Source organism: Stegodyphus dumicola, chromosome 1 (assembly GCF_044657685.1).
Source record: "Stegodyphus dumicola isolate Sdum_Otavi_A_Nest chromosome 1, ASM4465768v1".
NCBI lineage: Eukaryota > Metazoa > Arthropoda > Arachnida > Araneae > Eresidae > Stegodyphus > Stegodyphus dumicola.
This window is the reverse complement of record NC_140768.1, coordinates 144,671,974-144,693,334: the sequence shown is the minus strand read 5'-3', so window position 1 is coordinate 144,693,334 and position 21,361 is coordinate 144,671,974. Positions and strand designations below refer to the sequence as shown.

Below are 21,361 nucleotides of genomic sequence, written 5' to 3'. Positions count from 1 at the left end.
TCAGATTGATGGTATCCAGATAGTCTAAGTCTGGTACTCCGATGTCGTGCACATCTTGTAGAAACATTGAAGGAGTTAGTGCCGTAAGATCATTTGGATCTTCTGAAAGGTACGTAAGGGGTCTTGAGTTGATTACTGATTCGATATCACAAAGTATAGTCAACATTTCCTCATAAGAGACACAGGACTTGCCGAGAACATTTCTCAACATCTTCTTCACTGTTTGTACCAACCTCTCCCACCAACCGCCCCACCATGAAGCAGTTGGGGGATTAAACTTCCACTGTATTCTCATACTAGTTGAATTACATTCTATTTCTTTCCAATCTATCGATCTTAAAAGATTTTCAGTTCCAACGAAATTAGTGCCATTGTCGCTGTAAATAATACTTGGACGACCTCTTCTGGCAATAAATCTCCTTAATCCCAAGATGAACGCATTTGTTGATAAACTTTCTATCAGTTCAAGATGTATCGCGCGATAGACCGCGCAAGTAAAGAGCAAGATCCATGCCTTTTTTCCTTTTCGTAAATAAAGAGGACCGGCTACATCGACTCCGGTCACTTCAAACACCAGAGCATCTCTAACTCGATCTTCAGGAAGAGGTGCTGGAACAGTCTCTATATTCTTTGCGCTATGTCTTCTACAGCGAACACACTTCATAAGAACTTTACGTACTGTTTTTCTTCCTCTCAGGACCCAGAATTTCTGTCGAATATTGGCTAGTACGAATTGCACACCAGCGTGGGATAGTCGCAAATGGTAATCTAAAATTAACCTATGAACTAAGTCATGATTTGAGGGCAATACAATTGGACAGAGAAAATTTTCTTCTTCCTCTCTTCTAGTAATCTTGGTCTTTAACCGAATAAGGCCATCTGAGTCAAAAAAGGTACAAAGGTTGCTAACTTTAAGTTCTTTGCCAAATGCTTCTATTTGTATTATCTTGCATATTTTCTTTTCTACAGTTTCTATTTCAGGGACCGTGAGTTCTCCTGATTGTTTAGAATCTGGTCTTCTGCAGTTGTTGATAAATCTGCATATCCAAGCAGTTATTCTTAACATTTTATGGTAAGATGAATATTTCTCAAAAAAATGTTCTACCCTTTGCGTATTTAGTGCAGAAATGACTGATTTCCTTTTTTCTGAATTCACTATTTCCATGTCCGGTATTTCCCTTTGTATAGGCCATTCTTCCTGATTTTTCTTCAGCCAGTCGGGGCCCTCCCACCATCTAACTGCTAAAAGTTGTTTGGCGGTGCAACCTCTTGATGGAAGGTCAGCTGGATTTTTTGTTCCAGCGATATGTTTCCACGTTTTTGGATCCATCAGTTTCCTAATCTCCCTGACTCTGTTTTCCACAAAGACAGCCCAGACAATCTCTTCCCTTTGAATCCATGTCAAAACTGTTGTAGAATCCGTCCAAAAATGCGTTTCCACATTTTGCCATTGTAAACCATTTAAAACAGAAGAGCATAGTCTGGCACCTATCGTGGCAGCTATCAATTCCAGACGAGGGATCGTAATAGATTTCACGGGAGCTACCCTAGACTTCGATGCCAACAGATGAACTTTAACTCCAGAATTCGTCACAGTTCTCAAGAAAACTGCAGCAGCATACGCATTACTACTGGCATCACAGAATGTGTGAATGCTGCAGAACTTCCTATTGTCCTTGCTGGAATGTATCCAACGTAGGAGGGATATTTCTTTTAAGAGAAAAAGGCTTTTATGCCAATTCACAAAATTTTGTTTTGTACTCTTGTCGACTTCAGTATCCCAAGAAATTCCTGTTTTCCATAGGTTCTGCAACAATACTTTAGGATACAAGAGAACAGGACTCACAATACCAATAGGATCAAATATTTTGTGTGTTACAGCGAGAATTGTTCTCTTCGTTATTATACCCATTTCAAAATCTTCTAGCCAATTCAGATTCAAAGTTAAATTATCTTTCTGAGAGTTCCATAACAGACCCAATACGGGTAAAATAGTTTCATGTTTCAAGTTATCTCCGTTATGTAACCAACCTCGAAGATTAAACTTTCCTTCATACATTATTTCTCGAGATTTTTCGATGAACTGGATCATCTCGGATTTTTTGTCAAAGCTGGCAACAACGTTATCTACGTAGAAGCTACGCAAGAGTTTAGCTATTATCTCCGTATCATATGAAGAATTTTTCATGTACTTTTGTAGATGGAATTCTATAACAGCTGCCAAAAGGAAAGGACTACTCTTAACCCCAAATACTACTCTAGTATGACGAAATATTTTCGTTTTCCTTTCTTCCACATCATTCCATCAGAAAAACCGAAGCCAGTCTCTATCTTGAGGCCTTACACTGATCTGTAAGAAAGCCTTTTCAATGTCTGCTATAGCAGCAAACTTGCCTTCCCGAAATCTCAACAAAAGAGATGGAATTAGTTCTATCAAATTTGGTCCACACTCCAAACACTGATTTAGAGAAGGAGACGATTGTTTCCTCGCAGACGCATCAAACACCGGTCGAATTGGTGTTGAGCTATTTTCTTTGATCACCGGCCTATGTGGCAAATAATGTCCATAATCAACCGCTATATTTTCTTTAACTTCTTCGATCACTCCTAAGTTACACCAGTCATTAAAAACTGCATTGTATGAAGAAAATAAATTTTGAGATAAAAGTTTCTGGGTGGTAAATTGTAGACGTTTCAACGCTAAATCCTTGTGGGTGGAGAGTGGTACATGATTCTCCGCCCACGGAAGTGCGACTTCATAACGCCCTTCTTCGTTTAGAGATACAGAATTTTCGAATTGCAATTTTGCTTGCAAATCCCTTTCCTCTCTAGCCTTTTTTGTAACTGGATCTGTTATTCCGATAACATCAAGCCTCCACAGTTCTGACAACGTGGCATCAGAAATATGTAAGGATAACGAAAGCGTGGAAAAGGAATTTTCTATTTCATAATTGTCAGTGTTCGCTTTCCCCATGACTGTCCACCCAAGTCTTGTACTTACAGCAACTAATCTTCCCCAAGGAAGAACTTCGATTTTACCTGTAAATAAATTTGCAGCAACATCTGCCCCTAACAACAAATGAATCTCTTGGGGGTTCTCCTGAAATAATCTGCAATTTTCAAAAACATCACTGACGTAAATTCCTCTTCTTCTAAGTTCCCTAATCCAGTGTATATTTTTGATTTTAGGGACCGAAGAACATATTTTTCTTTCATCCAATACATTGATTTCGCAATTATACCGTTTATCTACGCTACCCAATTTTATTCTATAACGTTTATGTTTTTCCGAAACTTCTATGCCACCGAAAAGTCCGTGGGTTACACTTTGTTCACCTAAGCTTCTTAATTGTAACCTTTCTGCTGCATACCTGCTTGTGTATGAGTTTTGACTTCCGGTGTCAATTATCGCTCGAACAAATTGGTTATTCCCTCTTCCATATATGCGAACAATTAAAGTTTGCAAATATACTTCTGAACATCCTGCTTGATTTGAAAGTACTTTATTTTCTATCTGTTCGTCGTTTTTAATTTCCGAAACCTCGACAGAAGGATTTTGTTTATTACACATAATAGTTGCATGTTGTTTTTTACAAATAGAACAAGTTATTTTTGTTCTGCAGTTTTGAGCCAAATGGTGTAATTTTAGGCATTTATAGCAAGCACATTTTCTTTTTAAAATGTCCCTTTTTCTTGTAATGATAAGTCATAAGTCTTGTGAAATTGATTACAGAAGACGCAGTTCATATTTTCCTCTCTGCATTCGGATTTTGTAAACAAATCTGTAGCGGTCGGAATCTTTGGTTTATTATGTCTATTTGAGAGACCATATGCGCTTTTCGTTGCAGGGGGGAAAGAAGACTGTCGCCGATCGGATACTTTTTGCTGTTGCGAAACCGTTGACCTTGTGCGTTCGCGGGATGAAAGTTCTGCGTGTAAAAATGACATTAAATCTTTTATGTTATAATCGGTGCCAACATTTTGTGTTCTATGAAATTCAAACGTTAATTCTGAAGGCAATAACTTCAAAATCATCGGACACAGCAAAGCGCTGTAAGATTCCGATACAACATCTAACGCTTCGAGACATCTAATCTGCGTTTGTACTTTATCATACAAGTTACGAAATGTTTTTATGTCATTTGCATTTTTTAATGATTCAATATTCAGCAAATTATTCATGTGCGCATTAATAAGAATGTCTCTCCTTCCAAAACGGTCGTGTAAGATTTGAATTGCTGAATGATAATGCTTTGGCGATAACGGAAGTCCTTGAACGCAGCTAGCAGCTGTTCCTCCTAAATATGCTTTCAGGTAATTAAATTTGTCTGCTTTGTTCAATGATTCGTTATTATGTATTGAGGACTCAAAACTATTCCAAAAAATAAGCCATTGACTACTGTTCCCATAAAATACGGGAATCGAAAGTTTTGGTAATTTAACATTAGGTGTATCTTTTATATTTTGCTGTGTGTTCGGTGCATTCAAGTCATGATTAAGTTCCTCAATCCGTTTCTTAAGCCTGAATTTCCATAACGTTATCTTCTCGCGATATTGTTCTGTAATTTCGAATTCATTTTCGAATTCATCTACACTCAGAATTGGTTCAACTTCCACATCGGCATTAGATAGCGTTTCGGCTTTAGCATTAAGCTGTTCTAACAATTCTTCGAGCTCATTAATACTACCTTCAGATTTATTTAATTCACTTTCGATTTTCTTAAATAGTTTTGTAACGGCAGTTCTTAAGATACTTCTTTTCTTTTTTAATTTATCTACTTCAGCCATTATCTTTCTTAGATTCAAACACTTACACAAAAAATATACGTCTCATGAAAAACAAATATTTAACTCTTACTTAGAAAACAAAATTATTCTTTTGCTGAATACTTCAAGAACAAGTATTAAAATCTTCAATTTTAATATTCAGCTTTTGAATTCACTTTATTAGAACTTTTCAAAAAACATGGTGTCCCTGTTCGGGTGCCATAAAAATGTTGCATCAGGTTCTTCTATTTACAATAAAATTAATGTAAAATTCCTTACCTGCTGCATCTTCAGTGTTCTCGACGCCAGGCTTCTAATAATCACGTTTTCAGTAAGAGTTTCTATTACTGCTAACAAGCCATCTTGTCTTTTAATTATTTATTGAAATAAAAAGCTAATATACACTATTTACAAGGTAGGTGATAACTATTTTAAGACACTACATTTTTAGTTCTGAGTCTTTACGCTCCTCTGAGCGGTTCCAATCTCTACTGCTTCTCGGAACTTAATTACAGCAAAAGTAAAGGAAGAGATGCCCGCCACCTAGTGGCAAGAATGTGACACATCCCATTAAGTAATTGTGTAATTATAAGGAAACCAATTAAAACAATGAGAGCTTTTATGCTTGTTTCTTGTTTTTATTGTGTAACAAAATAGCTTTTTCATTCATTACATTTTAAAAAGATAAACTTATGAAAGTGTGTTTATGAGTCAATCGGCGATTGCTTATTGATGTATTTATATGTATATATATTCTTATTAGAACATAATTTTTGTGTTATTATGTGGTTAAAGTTCTGTGTTAAAAAAAATCTCAATTGAGGTTGTCTTTAAATACTAAATTTCCAGAGTCTTCTTCCCTAAATTTCTGAATTAAATTTTACTAAAACTAAATTTTCAGAACTACATTTCCAGGTACTTTATATTATGAGATGAACAAAAATATCTAAAAATAAAATGTTTAAAATAAATGATAATATAAAGTACATCTCATAATATAAAGTATAACAACAAATTCAGTTACTATTAGTTTTGTTAAAAAAAAGGGGGGGTCGTAGAACATATTTTTATGATTTAGTAATTTTTTCACAAACACTTTAGAGGTTAATAAGACTAATTTTGGAAATTTTGTTTCCTTTTGTAGTGGAAATGTAAAACTTGCTCAAACTCCTTTTCGGCTCGAAAGAACATGTTGAGACATGAGAGGCTACACTCCGAGAATGCAAAAGATATTAAATGTGGCCATTGCGGAAAGGGATTTGCTCGTCGGTATGCTGCCAAGCACCATGAAACAAAGTGCCTGAAAAGACCGTCAACTTCTCTACCCCCAGCCAAGAAATTAAAGAAAACTTTTCCTGATTGTGAGGAAGCTCTTAACTCCTTCAAACAATATATCATTTTACCCGAGGATGGATCCGATGAAGATCTCACCGTTTTTCTTTCAACTGTTCAAGATAAAGTACGCGAACGGTTACGGGAATATTTAACACTTAATAGAGGTATTAAATGGTACTACGTTGTTAGTGCGAAATTCATAAGGTTTGTAACCGAACAAGAAATAGAAACAATACAGCCCATTTTAGAAGTGCGTGTATGTTAAATCTGGATGACAACTTTGATGATAATCTTTCCATAGCCGTAAGAAAAATTATGTCGTCTTATGACGAATTCTTGGAAAGGGGAAGTGGGTGGATCTTAGACAAAGTAAAAAGACTCGAGTTAAAAGTAGCAAGTTATGTTCCCCTTAGTGGTTCATCATTTCTGCATTTGCCTCAGAGACTAGAAAATACAAAGTCTATTCTAAATATTGTAAATGAAGATAACAAATGTTTCCTTTGGTGTATCCTTGCCGCTCTTATCCTCAGAAGGAGAATGTGTCAAGGGTTGGGAAATACTTACCGTATGAGCATGAACTGAATTGTGACACTCTTTCTTTTCCCGTAGCAGTGGACAAAATTCCAAAGTTTGAAACATTGAATGAAATTTCAATTAACGTTTTCGGGTATGATAGAGAAATATTTCCGCTTTACATTACAAAGCAAAGGTATACTACCTATGTTAATCTTTTATATATAACAGAAGGTGAAAAATCTCATTACTGTTTAATAAAAAATGTCAGTAGATTGCTCAGCAGTTTATCAAAACATAATGGGAAGAGTTTTTATTGTAATTATTGCCTGCACAGGTATACGAGGGAAGATTTACTAAAAGATCACGTACAATATTGTTCAGATTTTGGTCCTCAAAAAATTAAAATGCCTGTTGGGAAAAATAAGTGGTTAACTTTTGACAATTTTAAATTTCAGCTTTGGATACCGTATGTTATATATGCTGATTTCGAATGTATACTACTCAAAGTTAGTGGTTGCTTAAATAATCCAGAAGCATCGAGTACGAATATTATTTCAAAACATGTCCCCTGTGGGTATAGTTATCTTATCGTAGGTCCAAACGGTAAAAGTATTCAATCTCCAAAAATATATCGGGGAGAAAATGCTGTCAGTAATTTTCTAGAGTCTTTATTAGCTGAAGCGGAAACAATTTCGGAAACTTTGAGAAAAGTAGAAAAAATAGATATGAGTAAGGAACAGGAGCAAGAATTTCAAAACGCTGTTAACTGCCACATTTGTGTTAACATTCTAGGTAGGGATCGTGTAAGAGATCACGACCATCTACAAAAAACAAATAATTACAGGGGTGCAGCACACTCTGCTTGTAATTTAAATTATCAATTAAGTTGAAAGATTCCTGTTATATTTCATAATCTTCGTGGTTATGATAGTCATTTAATAGTTCAAGAACTAGGAAAATTAAAAGGAAAACGTATTAATTGCATTGCAAACAACATGGAGAAATACATTTCTTTTTCTATAGGACAGCTACAGTTTTTAGATTCCCTCCAGTTCCTGCCCACATTGTTGCAGAAACTTTTTGAAAATTTGTCTCCACAAAAATTGTAATAATACGAGAACATTTTCAAAACGACAAAATCCCATTGCTTCTCAGAAAAGGTGTTTATCCATATGAATATATGGATAGCTTTAAAAAGTTTAATGAAACTCATTTACCCCCTAGAGAAGCCTTTTTCTCAAATATCACCAAAGAAGAATTATCCGAGTCTGACTACCAGCATGCTCAGATGGTGTGGAAAGTGTTTAAACTTCAGAATCTCGGTGAATATCACGATCTTTATTTAAAAACGGACTGTTTACTTCTTGCTGATGTGTTTGAAAATTTCCGAGAGCTCTGCATGGACTTTTACAAATTAGATCCGTGTCATATGTTTACGGCACCTGGTCTAGCTTGGCAGGCTTGCTTACGTATGACACAGGTGAAGATGGAACTTCTGACAGATCCAACGATGCATTTGTTTCTAGAGAAAGGTATCAGAAATGGGGTATCAATGATATCAAAGAGGTATAGTAGAGCCAATAACAAATATTTAAGTGATTATGATCCTACCCTTCCGAGTAAGTACATAATGTACTTTGATAAAAATAATTTATATGGGTGGGCAGTGGTTCAGCCTCTACCTTTGATGAACTTTAAATGGCAAGATCCTAACAGTATGGATGAAAAGGCCATATTAGAAATAGAAGATGAGGGCTCTGTGGGATGCATTTTCGAGTGTGATCTAGCTTATCCTAAAAATTTACATGATCTGCACAACGAATTCCCTCTAGCTCCTGAAAAGGTAACATTAAATGAGACATTATTTTCGCCTTATTTGAAAAAAAATATGAATGCTATAAATCAATCATTAATGGGGGGTACAAAGCTTATACCTAATTTAAATGATAAGGAACATTATATAGTGCATTACAGAAACTTAATACTCTATCTTAAATTAGGTTTAAAGTTAAGAAAGGTGCATAAAATTCTCATGTTTCAGCAGTCACCTTGGTTAAAACCATATATAGAATTTAATACCAATCAAAGGAAGAATTGCAACTCAGCTTTTGAAAAAGACTTTTTCAAGTTGATGAACAATGCTGTTTTTGGTAAGACTATGGAGAACTTAAGAGCTCGTATCGATGTTAGACTTGTAAATGATGAAAAAATAGCTAAGAAATGCATCGCTTCTCCTGCATTTCAATCATTTTCCATTTTTGACAACGATTTAGTAGCTGTAAAAATGCAAATCAAGACATTAACTTTGAATCGGCCTGTATATGCTAAATTCTCCATTTTAGATATTTCTAAAACACTTATGTATCAATTTCACTATGATTTCATGAAGATGAAGTATGGAAAAAATGTCCATCTTCTTTTTACAGATACTGATTCTCTGTGTTATGAAATCTCATGTCAAGATTTCTACCATGATATGCTAAAAGATTTGCATATGTATGATACGTCCGATTACCCTACAGAGCACCCTTTACACAGCCAGGCAAATAAAAAGGTCATCGGAAAGATGAAAGATGAACTAAACGGTAACATTGCCATTGAATTTATTGGGTTAAAGAGCAAAATGTACTCTCTGAAAACTGAATTATTCGAAAAGAAGACTGCGAAAGGGGTTTTAAAACCTGTAATTCAGCGTGACTTAAAACATGAAGATTACAGAAACTGTCTTTTCGGAAAAAAGCTGCATAGGCACAATATGATCAAAATTGAAAGTCGTAAGCATCACCTTAGCACAATTTTATTGCGAAAAGTAAGTTTATCCCCATTAGATGATAAACGATTTTTGCTACATGACGGGGTGAATAGTCTAGCATATGGACATTATGGTATAGATCAAATTTGATAATATTTTTATTATTTGTATATAGTTCATCTTCAGTGTCCTTTTATAATCATTTCATGTCATCTTTATTTTATACCTGATATTATTTTATATCATTTATCAAATGTCTTTTATGATACTGAATATTGCTTATATTTTAATAAATTAATTATTTGATTTAAAAGTTGTCTTTATTGTCTACATCAAACTTATTGTATGTAGCAGTTTTGTAGATATTCAGTCATAGGACAAATACAAGTAAGAACATAATTATCTGAAAGGTTATAGAAGGAAACATTTTATTGTATAGCCATTTCTATTTAAAGAAAATAACTGCATCAGTCACTTAACACACGTACATGATATATGTTTTTAAGAAGTCAATATAAGTAAGAAAGTGATCACAGTATCACATGTCTAATAAATGTCTAAATCATCAAATTAAAAAATAGTACTCACTATGATTTGTATTTTAATAAACTTATGATTTGGTTTTAAATGTCTGTATGAAACCCATTATAGGTAGCAATATTATAGACATTCAACCTTAGGAAAGTAACAAAATAATTATTTTCCAAAGACTGTGAAAGAAACATTTTATTATATATGTGTTTAAGGAAATGAACTGTATCAGTCACTTAAAACACCTACTTGACATATGTTTTTAAGAATTCAATATAAGTTCACACATTACCATATAAATACTAAATGCCTAAATTAAAACATAGTACTCACTATGATTTGTATTTGAATAAACTTATAATTTGGTTTAGAATGTCTGTATGAAACCCATTACATGGAGCAGTATTATAGACATTCCACCTTAGGCGAGTAACAAAATAATTATTTTCCAAAGACTGTGAAGAAAACATTTTATTATATATCTGTTTAAGGAAATGAACTGTATCAATCACTTAAAACACCTACTTGATATATGCTTTCAAGAATTCAAAAACCTAAGCACACGTTGTTTTTCTGTGACGTAGCAACTACTCTATTCCCATCCACCTCCTGATAAGCCTCCCTTCCACGGCTGACCTTTCCTTCTCAGGAGCTCCCTCAACTCCCGATCCAGAACTCTTATTTTTCTCTACTTAACTTCGGTATGTATTTTTCCTTTATAGCAAAAAAAAAGGGGGGGCACATAAAGAATTTAGTATAAAATGGAGCTTAGGTTTTTACCTCAAACCCTACCTATTTCTATATTTATTAAAGAAATTAAAACTTTTTAGAGCTTAGGTTTTTACCTCAAACCTTACCTATATCTGTATTTATTAAAGAAATTAAAACTTTTTAGAGAAACTTAAAGGATGATGAGTGACGGCGGGAGGTTTAGTTTTTGCCCCACATCAGAAAAATCAAAGATCCGGCGCTGAAAAAAAATATATATATATAAATTTTGCTATTAATCCTCTTAGAGAATGTTTTAAGAAGCTAATTTTTCTCTCGCGTTATAGATTGTATAAAAAACATGATCTTTAATATGATTTAGATTGTTTCAGCCGATATAAGAATCGGGTCACTCGGTGATACAGAATAAACTCTGCTGGACAGTTTTATTTCTTTTGTCATTTAGCAAAAAATCTTGTAATTAAGATATTTATCCTTTGGACTTCGCTTTAAACTTTATTTATAGTTAAAATGACTAGAAAATGAAAAGCTGTCTTCAGCTGAAACGCAATTCATGTAATTGATATTTTTAAAAAATTGACAAGAATGAAAAATTTATGGAAGTCTCGCAATCGAAAAATCTTAATTTTCTTGTGTGAGAACTGAAAATAACTGTAGAAGGAAAGAAGAAAATTAGAGAGAAAAGTAAGCAAAAATTTGCAGGGAAATTTGGCTGTCACACATACTAAGATATTTCAAAAAGTTGGTCGCTTTTGAATATACTTTCAGGATACTTCAAAGAATCTAGGTTTTCAAAGAGAAAACACTTGAACGTGTACACCAGAAAATACCATCAATTGATCTTGTGTTAACAGAAAAGACAAAAACGATATCATTGCAGATTAAAGTGAAGAGCGATTGGTTTTAAACTATATGGTTGTATAAAATTAAATTACGTTATAGAACATCATATCGTATCATAAACGGAGAATCCCATGATTTCTCAGTTGAATTATTTGAAGATTCAGGGGTTTATCCAGTGATGTATGTGGATGTCACCTAAAGACGTTTTTCCCCCTCCTGATGAAACAGCGGCCGAGCGGTAAAGTCGCTGAACACTGGTATTTCGGTGCGAGGTTCGAATCATGCGAACGGGCTGGCTGCATGGGCGTTTTCGTGGTTTTCTCCATGTGTAACGTGTATAGGAGCCAGTTTTCCTTAGAAAGTCCTCCACGAAGGCATCCCTCCCGTTAGGCAGTTAGTCCTAGTGTGCTTTGTCATAATTAAATAATCAAAAACCTCTTGATGAAACCAGTTTCCTTTCATCTCATACCTTCAAAATGTTCAGCCTCTAAAGATGGATGTTGGATGCTTTTTAATATACTTGTAGAGTGCCTAAAGAAAAAGAGCAAGAATAAAGTAGAATGCCTGAAGAAAAAATAAATTTTTGCGTAAAATTTGGTATTTGTATTTTTTTTTTTTTTTTAATTTAAAACTTTTTAATCTTATGATATTTGATTCTTGCCATTTCAAAAATAAAATATTTGACTAAAATATGAATAACATTTTAAGAAACCAAATGTAGGATAAAATTGTGTAAAGCAATGGTCACAATAATAAAACTCTTTAAAGCAGTGTATGCAAGTAATCCTAAGTTAAAATGTCGGTTATACATCTCTCTTATTTATATATATCTTTTTTGAACGGAACATTGAAAGGCGTGTTAACTGTGCTTTACTGTATTTTCTCTTTTAATATATGCAGTTTTCAAAACGCATCGTAGTCTGGGTTACAAAGTATTTCTTCCGAAAGAAACGCAATTAAAATAAATAAAATCAAATTCTGGGAAATGTATATTAATAAATATATTTAAGATGCTCAATAAACAATTAAAGTGAAATTCGAAAAGAAAAAAATTGCTTAAAATTAATAACAATTATAATTAAAAATATAATATAAAGAACATTATTTGAAAGAAGGAACGATTCGGTCTTTTTTTCCTCTCACGCACTATGTAAAAATAATGGAAATGAAAATAGGTTGCCACATATTAAGAAGTTCGCCAAGTTAACTAATTTTGGCGCAAACTTGAATATAAAGCGCCAACATAAATTGTTGAATTTCTCCGTAAATTTCGCACCAAAATTTAATATTTAGGCATAATTTGAGTCGTAGAAGCGAAATATGGAAAAAAATTGGTATGTTATTTCAGAAAAAGTCCGATTTGGTGTCAAAATAACTATGTTAGAGTAGAGCTATATAAAAATCTAATATATATCCTAAGTCGCGATTTCGAGACATGAAGAACGCAATTTGAATTTCGTCAATCGGCCGAGTAGAACGAGAGATATAGAACTGTCCCCCCTTTTTTTGAGCAGTGTACATTGCCGTGTCACCCGAAAGGCACACATAGAACATCAGTAGTATACCCCCCACTATATGCGGCAAAAGGATGCCGCCATGACGTAATAGAACAAAGGATGACACAACGGGGGCGTGGCCTCCGCCATATTGGATCACGTGACTTCCATCCGCCATGTTGGATCACGTGACGCCCGCCCGCCATATTGGATCACGTGGTGTTCCTTTGGAATGACTCATCCTTTTCCCGCCATGCCGTGCGTGCTGAATCGCCGAGGCATTCATTAATTTTATTCGGTAAGTATTTATGAAGGATTTAATTAATTATTATTTAACTTACCTAATTAATTTATTAATCACGTGGTCTTTGGAGAACATCGGCCATTTTGTTTTGTACGGTGATTTATGCTGCCCTTCATGACAGTTTTAAAAATTGCGTGGGCCCGAACCCACGATGTCGAGATCTCCAGCTACGCGCTTTAACCACCGAGCCACGCTTTTGTTACCACAGAACACTAAAAATTCGTTCTTAGAAAAAAAAAGGCAAAGCGTTCAACGAGTTTACCGATCGAAAAGTTTCTTTTAAACGATGAAAGAGGGGTAGAAGACATATATTTTAATTTCTTAATTTTTTTTCGAACATTGATTACCTTCTTTAAGATATTATAAAGATTATTTTGTGCTTAATTTTTAATTAATATTTTCAATTTATCAAATGAATTTTTTTTCTTCTAAGTGGGTGATATTATTTTCGAATGGAAGAAATTTTTTTAAATTATTTATTATCTGCAGGGAAAGAGTTAAAATGATATTTTTACATCTGTACTGATTTTCTTGAAGCTATGTTACTGCTGGCGCCATCTAGCGTCCAGAACATCATCTAAAAGTAACAGGATTGTAAAAAAAAATAATATGAAAATGTAATATATTTCCTTTTCACGGGGTACGAACTCGCTACCACCCAATAATTAATAAAAAGGGATTGAGGGGGACCGCATCCAAGTCTTTAAGCGATACCCCACAATTCCTTGGTTGATATGGTTCTTAATTATCTGCATAAGGTTTTTCCGTGCTCCGCCATCTTGGATTTCCTCTATAGCCGCCATTTTGAAGAATTTTCTTGGTGGGTAAATGACGTCACCCTTATCATGTTTGTGCATGATTTGGTTGGGAAATGGCGTCTGCCTTTTCACTCCCTTTGTGTAGACATCCGCGTAGGTGAACGAATACATTTCTGTGGACCAATCAGAAAGCAGAAAAATGATGTCATGCTCTCTTAACCAATCCGCGTATTCAGACAAAGTAAAAAGTTCGGAGCCGAGTTTCAACCGCTGGAGTGCCTCCGAAATTCATTACTTGCTAAATTCTAGAATTTTGTTACCACGCTTTTTGAAAAAACAAGAAATTCTCTTCGTATCTGCGAAAATGGCTTCAAGAAACAGTAAACGTTCTTTGGAACCCTATTTTGATCAAGTAAATATTCATATTTAAAATTTATTTTATTTATTTTTATTTTATTCATATATAAAATGTATTAAGGTTATTATGTGTTTAATTTTATTATTTTAGTGTTTTGTTTTTTTTTTTTTTCTTTGACCACGTGCCTGTAATACTGACACGCAATTAAAATTTTTTGTAGTGTGAGGATTCCGATGTATCTGTAAGAGATTCTAATGATCAAGTAAGCTAAATTTTATTTATGTGTTTTATTTACACGGCTTAGATTTTTTATTATATTTTACCCTGTTTTGTTGAAACACGTGTTTGTAATATTAACGTTTCAAAACAGTTATATCGCCATATTATTTTCAATTGTTCTTTGACCACGTGTTTGTAATACTTACATGATTAAAAATACTATTATTTTGTAGTGTGAGGATCTCCATGCGCTTTTAAGAGATTCTGATGATGAGGTAAGCTAGTTTTATTTATTTCCTTCTGTGGCTTATTTTTACAATGTATAGTTTTTTGCCCCACCTAGAAAAAGACTATTCACTATTTTTAATTTATTTAGTGCCTGAGTGAAACATCTCAAATATTCATCTCAAATCCTATTGACGGCATTGAAAATTATTTTAGTGATTCAGGAGATGAAGTACGTAGTTTTTTTTTTTTTTTTTGTATTCTTTTTATATAAGCTGAACCTAAATTTCTTTAAACACAACTGTTACTTTTCTTTAGCTCTTAAGTGAAACTTCGCAGATATTTTTGGAGAATCCTTTGGTTTTGCCTCTTTACTATCAAGTAGGCTCGGGATATGAGGTAATATCAGTTTTTAATATATATATAAATATATATGAGAATTATTTTTTTCTATGTTTGTTATGTTTTTCATATCACTGTGATGTCTATACATCTTTTAGACTCAACCTTCTGCTCCATCTAAAGGACCTGCATATGTGGAACATGACATTTCAGTAAATGTGAGTTTTTCTCCTGTTTTAGGGCTTATGGTGTGTTTGCGTGTATGCTTATTTTCATTTACACTGAATTATGTTCTTTTCTTTCCAGATGGAAAATGCTATTATACTCAAAGAGAAGGCACGGCGTCGTAACCGAAAGTATCAAGGCGAGGAAATAACCTTCCAGGCACGTGTTGATATGAATCGTCTGCCTCAAAATATTCGCAACAGGCCTCTTCTAGCCGTAACTGAATCTGTTAGACAGCTGTTTGAAATATTAATTCAACGGTCAACAGAAAATCTAAGGCCGACAGATTGGATACGAATGTGTATCCAAGCCGATGGATTGGATAAACCCATGTCTATGAAAATTATTGCCGTATCTTCCATGACGGTGGAGACCGTATTATCGGTTATTATGAAAGTTCTGCAGTCAAAAGATGAAATTCGGCTGGATTCAGGCTTCCTAGTAGATGTGATCACGATTCGCAGGGATATCGGTGCAGGTAGAGCAAAGATAATCAACATTCAAGTAGATCGTCTTAAAAAACGCTCTGTCCTTTCCATCCCGTCAGATGATGAAGGGTTGTGTTGCGCAAAAGCAATCGTATATGCCCTAGCTTATCTTGAGCAAGACAAGTCAGCGCTTAATTCTCTACGGGATCGGAGACGATCTGTTCTAATGCTACGAGCTCAAGAATTACACAAGTGTGCTGGAGTTCCTCTTGGTCCTTGTACATACACTGAAATCTGCACATTTGAAAATCATCTAAATATACAAATCGTAGTAATAAGCAGTGAAAATTTAAATAAAGTAAGCCAAAGATTTTAAACAAAAAAAAATTAATTAAATTGAAAAAAAAATGTAAAATGAAATTATATTTATAAACTGTTTATTTCTAGGTCTCGTATAAAGGAAGATATCGAACTCGTCGCATTAATTTGTGGCAACACAATGGCCATTTTGATGTCATTACAAATTTACACGGTTTTTATGGTTCGAAAAACTATTGCGAAAATTGTGAAAAGCCATATGACCGTCCAGAAGATCACAGGTGTGACAATATGTGCCATGTCTGCCTAAGATTTCAATGCGTTCCAGCATTGCCTAAAAGATGTAAAGATTGTGATCGCCTCTGTCAATCTGAGGACTGCTTTGCAGTGCATAAAGCCGTCACAGGTAGACAAGAGCATTCAGTATGCGATAGGGTAAGTATTACTCAACTAGGGGGAAAAAAAAAGTTTTTAATACTTACATTTTTAAAACGTTTTTTTTTTTTTTCTAAATATATTTTTAAAAAATCTTTGTTCTACTTTTTTTTTTCCTAATTACAGATGTATCAGTGCAGACAATGCACAAAAGTTATCATGCGACGGCAGTGTCCTAAAATTTTACATCGTTGCGGGACTATCAAATGCCCTTCGTGTAAAGAGTATGTTATAGCGTCAGAACATCATTGTTTCTTACAACTCATTTCTGCGAAAAGTCCATCCGATAAATTAATTTTCTTTGATTTCGAAACTGACCAATCATCAGGGGAACACATCGTAAACTTTGCTGTAGCGCAGTACAAAGATGGCCAAGAGAAAATATTTAAAGGATACGAAGCATGTCATGAATTCTGCTCTTGGCTGTTTACAACAGTGCACAAAAATTACACTGTTATTGCACACAATATGAAGGGGTAAATGTATTCTTATTATTTTTAATCTGCATATATATATTATAGGGCTATTGTTTTAAATATAATACATTTTTTAAAATATAATAATTTTTTTTTCTTTACAGATTTGACGGTCAGTTTATAATGGCATGGCTTTTAGAACAGGGTACGGCACCTGAAGTAATCCCTAATGGCTCTAAAGTGATGGTAATCACCCATACCGCCCTCAACATAAAACTTATTGATTCTTTTAATTTCCTGCCGATGGCTCTCTCAAAGCTGCCTGCTTGTTTCGGCCTTACAGAACTAAAAAAAGGATATTTTCCGCACCTTTTCAACAAGAAAGAAAATCAAAATTATGTGGGATTTTTACCTGAGCCTAAGTACTACAATCCTGATTGTATGACTAGTGCGGTGCGAACCTCCTTTTTGGAATGGCATAAAGAACACGAGAAGGATATATTTAATTTCCAAGAAGAAATTCTCACGTATTGCCGGTTTGTATCAACAATCTATTTCTAATCCTTCATTATGATCCGTCTTTTAGGTGTATTTTTTTTTGGTACCATGTTTTATTTATTTATTTACTCTTTTCGTTTTCAGATCAGATGTTGATATCCTTCGTAGATGTTGCGTTGAATTTAGAAATCAGTTTTTAGAAATTACAGGAGTAGACCCCTTTTGGTATTTTACAAACCTTTTCTTTTACATGGTTTTGTCATTTTGTAACAACGTATTGTATACGTGCATGTATACTTTATGTATATATGATTTACACTTTTCTTGTCCGTTTTATTTTCAGTTACATAACCATTGCATCAGCGTGTATGGCGGTTTACAGATCCCGACACATAATACCTAATACCATCGCAATGATACCTGTAGGAGGTTATATCAATCGCACGAATCATAGTCCTGACTGTATTCGTTGGCTTGATTTTATTGCCCAAAAAGAGAGCATTGAAATCGAACACGCTTTGAACGGAAAAGGAGAAAGACGATTGGATGGTATATCTGTAGACGGATATTGCAAAGAAACAAATACTGTTTATCAATACTACGTAAGAGTTCAATATTTATTTATTTATAAATATATTATTTAATTTATTTATTTATTGGTATTATACGAAAAAATTTTTAACTATCGCAGGGATGTTTCTTTCACGGTTGCTCCACCTGTTTTGACGGAGATGCACTCCACCCTATAACAAAATTACCCATGTCGACATTGCGACAACAAACGGTAGACAAGACTTACCAGCTACGTGCTCGAGGGTATAATGTAATTGAAATGTGGGAGCATGAGTTTGAGATGAAAAAGAAAACAGATGAAAAAGTAAAATATTTTCTTCTAAGTCACGAGCTTCAGGATCGATTGAATCCTAAAGATGCTTTCTTCGGCGGGCGGACAAATGCCATTCAGCTGTATTATGAGGGTGATGCAAAGTATGTGGATTTCACTTCACTGTATCCATGGGTAAATACTTTTTTTTCTGTGTTTTGGCATAAAATAATTTTATTAAACGCGCATGTCTTATTTAAAAAGAAAATCGCTTTTCCGATTATTCATATTTTTTCAATTTTTCCTAGGTCAATAAATACTGTTTGTACCCCGTCGGACACCCTAATATTATTAACTGAAAATTTTGATGCCTTGGAAAACTATTTCGGTATTATAAAGTGCCGAATACTGCCTCCTCGAGGTTTATACCTCCCCGTATTGCCGTACAGAGCACAAAATAAACTGATGTTTCCCCTCTGCAAGACTTGTGCTGAATTAATGTATCAAGGCATTTGCCAGCACTCAGATGATGAGAGAGCCATCATTGGCACATGGGTGAGTGAAGAAGTCAAATTAGCAGTGAAAAAAGGTTACTGTATAACAAAGGTAAGTATTTTGGGTAATTATTAGTATTATTGAATGTGTTATAAATGTCACAGCATGTATTTTTATTGTATATTATTATATTCATATTCCCACTATCTTTTTTTTTTTTCAGATTTATGAAGTGTACCATTTTTCTCAATTTACGGATACTCTATTTCAATCTTATATCAACTTGTTTTTAAAAATAAAACAAGAAAGCAGCTGCTGGCCAGCCGATTGTGTAAGCTCGACCGAACGAAAACGCTACATTGAAGCCTATTTTGAGCGAGAGGGTGTGCAGCTTGATGAATTTAATATTAAGAAGAATCCTGGAAGACGGCAAGTAGCCAAATTGGCTTTGAACAGCTTCTGGGGGCGGTAAATAATTATTATAATGTTTTTAATAGAAAGAGTTGTTTCACATCTTTATATCATTTATTATTTCTTAAAAAAAATGCTCATTCTTTTCTTATATATTTTTTTTCTTTAAAGATGGGGAATGAACCTGAACAAGATACGTTTGACTTATGTTCATACATTACCTGATTTCAATAAATTATTAGCAGATCCAACAAAAAATGTAAGTTTTGTAATTTTATTTTCTAATGTAAATTAAGATGTATATTTTTAAATGATTAATCTTGCAACCTGCTACTTTTCCTCCAGATCAAAGACTTATATTTTCCGACTCCTGAAGTAGCTGCTGTGCAATGGGACTATAAACATTATATTGTTCCACAGGACACATCCACAAATGTGTTCTTGGCAGCTTTTACTACTGCATGGGCACGGTTAAAGCTTTACAGTGAAATGGAGAAGTTGGGCCGTGCTGTGTTGTATCATGACACGGATTCAATTATATACGCAAGCGATTTTACCAACGATCCGCCTCTTGGTAATTTTTTGGGGGATTTTACAGATGAACTCAATGGAGATACTATTACTACATTTGTCTCTGGTGAGCTTCATTTTTATTTTTATTTTTTATTAGGTTGATCTTTTATTCTTGTAGTTTCTGTAGCATATTTTTCCCCCATTCAGGAGGCCCTAAAAATTACGCTTATGTAACAGCCCGAGGAATGACTTGCTGTAAAGTTCGAGGTTTCTCCCTCAACTTCAAAAATCAACAGATTTTAAATTTTTTGGAGATTAAGAATTTAGTGTGCTCGATGGATCGAAAAACAACAATCGCCATGTACGATGAACATAAAATCATGAGAGATGCCAAAAAGAGGAAAGTTTTAACTAAGGCAGAAACAAAACTGTACAAAATTGTTTACAACAAAAGGGTCCTAAAAGAAGATCTAACTACTGTTCCCTATGGATTTTAAGTGGTATGCATCTCATTTATGTTATTTCATTGCAGGGTTATTGTTGGATTAATGTTAAAAAAAATTATATTTTGCAGTAAAATTTTAAAATTGTGTAGTTGACTTTTTTTTTCTTAGCCTTTTCTTAAACGAGAGGAGTATATAAAGCTTCACACATTTCTGAAGATCATCAGTACCCCACAAAATGGAGTGGCCTGTGTTGAAACACCCTTCCACATCTCTCATCAGCGGTCCGACAGGATCCGGTAAGACATATTTTGTGAAACGAGTCATCGAAGAAAGTCTGCTTTCTCCTATGCCTTAGCGTATAATTTATTGCTATGGAGCATATCAACCTATTTTTAGTAAAATGAAAAATGTGCAGTTTGAAGAAGGACTACCATCGAACCTCAATTCCCTGCAAAATGCACTAATTATCATTGATGATTTAATGTCTGAGTTAGCGAGCGATACTCGTTTAAGTAAACTTTTTACGAAAGGAAGCCATCACCGAAATCTTTCTATAATATTTATCGTTCAAAATTTATTTCAGCAGGGTAAAGAGATGCGAACCATTCATTTGAATTGTCATTACATGATACTGTTCAAAAATCCTAGAGATAAATGTCAAGTCGTACATTTGGCAAGGCAGATGTTCCCCGGGAAAACAAAGGCTTTTCAGGAAGTCTTCCAGGATGCAACTTCAAACCCTTACAGTTATTTACTAATAGATTTAAGACCAGAAACCCAAGAAATGTTAAGGTTACGTACAGGCATTTTCCCTTCAGATAAGCATTTTGTTTATGAACTCCGTTAGTTGCTGTTGCACTCAACAAGTTTTCTCCTTCAGTGATTTAATTTGTAGGTTTTTTAAAATTTAAAACTCTCTTTTACATTGTAAAAGAATAAAATTTGCCACACCGAATTTTTTTTTTTTTTTTTTTTTTTAAATTAGATTATTTAAAAAATGTCCTAAAATATAAGATCTGCACAAAAAGCGGTTGCTTATGCGACCTTTATAAAAGAGAAGGAATTGTTAAAGTACCAATCATTTGAGGTCCAGATGTCGAGCCTGGAACATCTTAAACTCCTAGGCAAAAGTAAAGTAAAAAAAACTCTTCTAAGAAAATGTCCCAATAGTGTTATTA

At 34.1% G+C, this 21,361-nt stretch overlaps 2 protein-coding genes across 2 annotated transcripts; both read left to right on the top strand.

Moving 5' to 3' along the window:
• The first annotated feature begins 15,082 nt into the window (after window positions 1-15,082).
• Window positions 15,083-18,161, top strand: LOC146999292 (uncharacterized). The gene is made up of 6 exons (XM_085817926.1): window positions 15,083-15,232; window positions 15,334-15,393; window positions 15,482-16,186; window positions 16,276-16,581; window positions 16,708-17,057; window positions 17,162-18,161. Exons 3-6 carry the CDS (start codon window positions 15,482-15,484, stop codon window positions 17,556-17,558), a joined length of 1,758 nt encoding a protein of 585 aa, XP_085674052.1. The 5' UTR covers window positions 15,083-15,232; window positions 15,334-15,393; the 3' UTR covers window positions 17,559-18,161.
• Window positions 18,162-19,137: 976 nt separating this feature from the next.
• LOC146999291 (uncharacterized) lies at window positions 19,138-20,503 on the top strand. The gene is made up of 5 exons (XM_085821545.1): window positions 19,138-19,281; window positions 19,396-19,483; window positions 19,570-19,861; window positions 19,945-20,237; window positions 20,352-20,503. Exons 2-4 carry the CDS (start codon window positions 19,403-19,405, stop codon window positions 20,232-20,234), a joined length of 663 nt encoding a protein of 220 aa, XP_085677671.1. The 5' UTR covers window positions 19,138-19,281; window positions 19,396-19,402; the 3' UTR covers window positions 20,235-20,237; window positions 20,352-20,503.
• The last annotated feature ends 858 nt before the right edge of the window (window positions 20,504-21,361 follow it).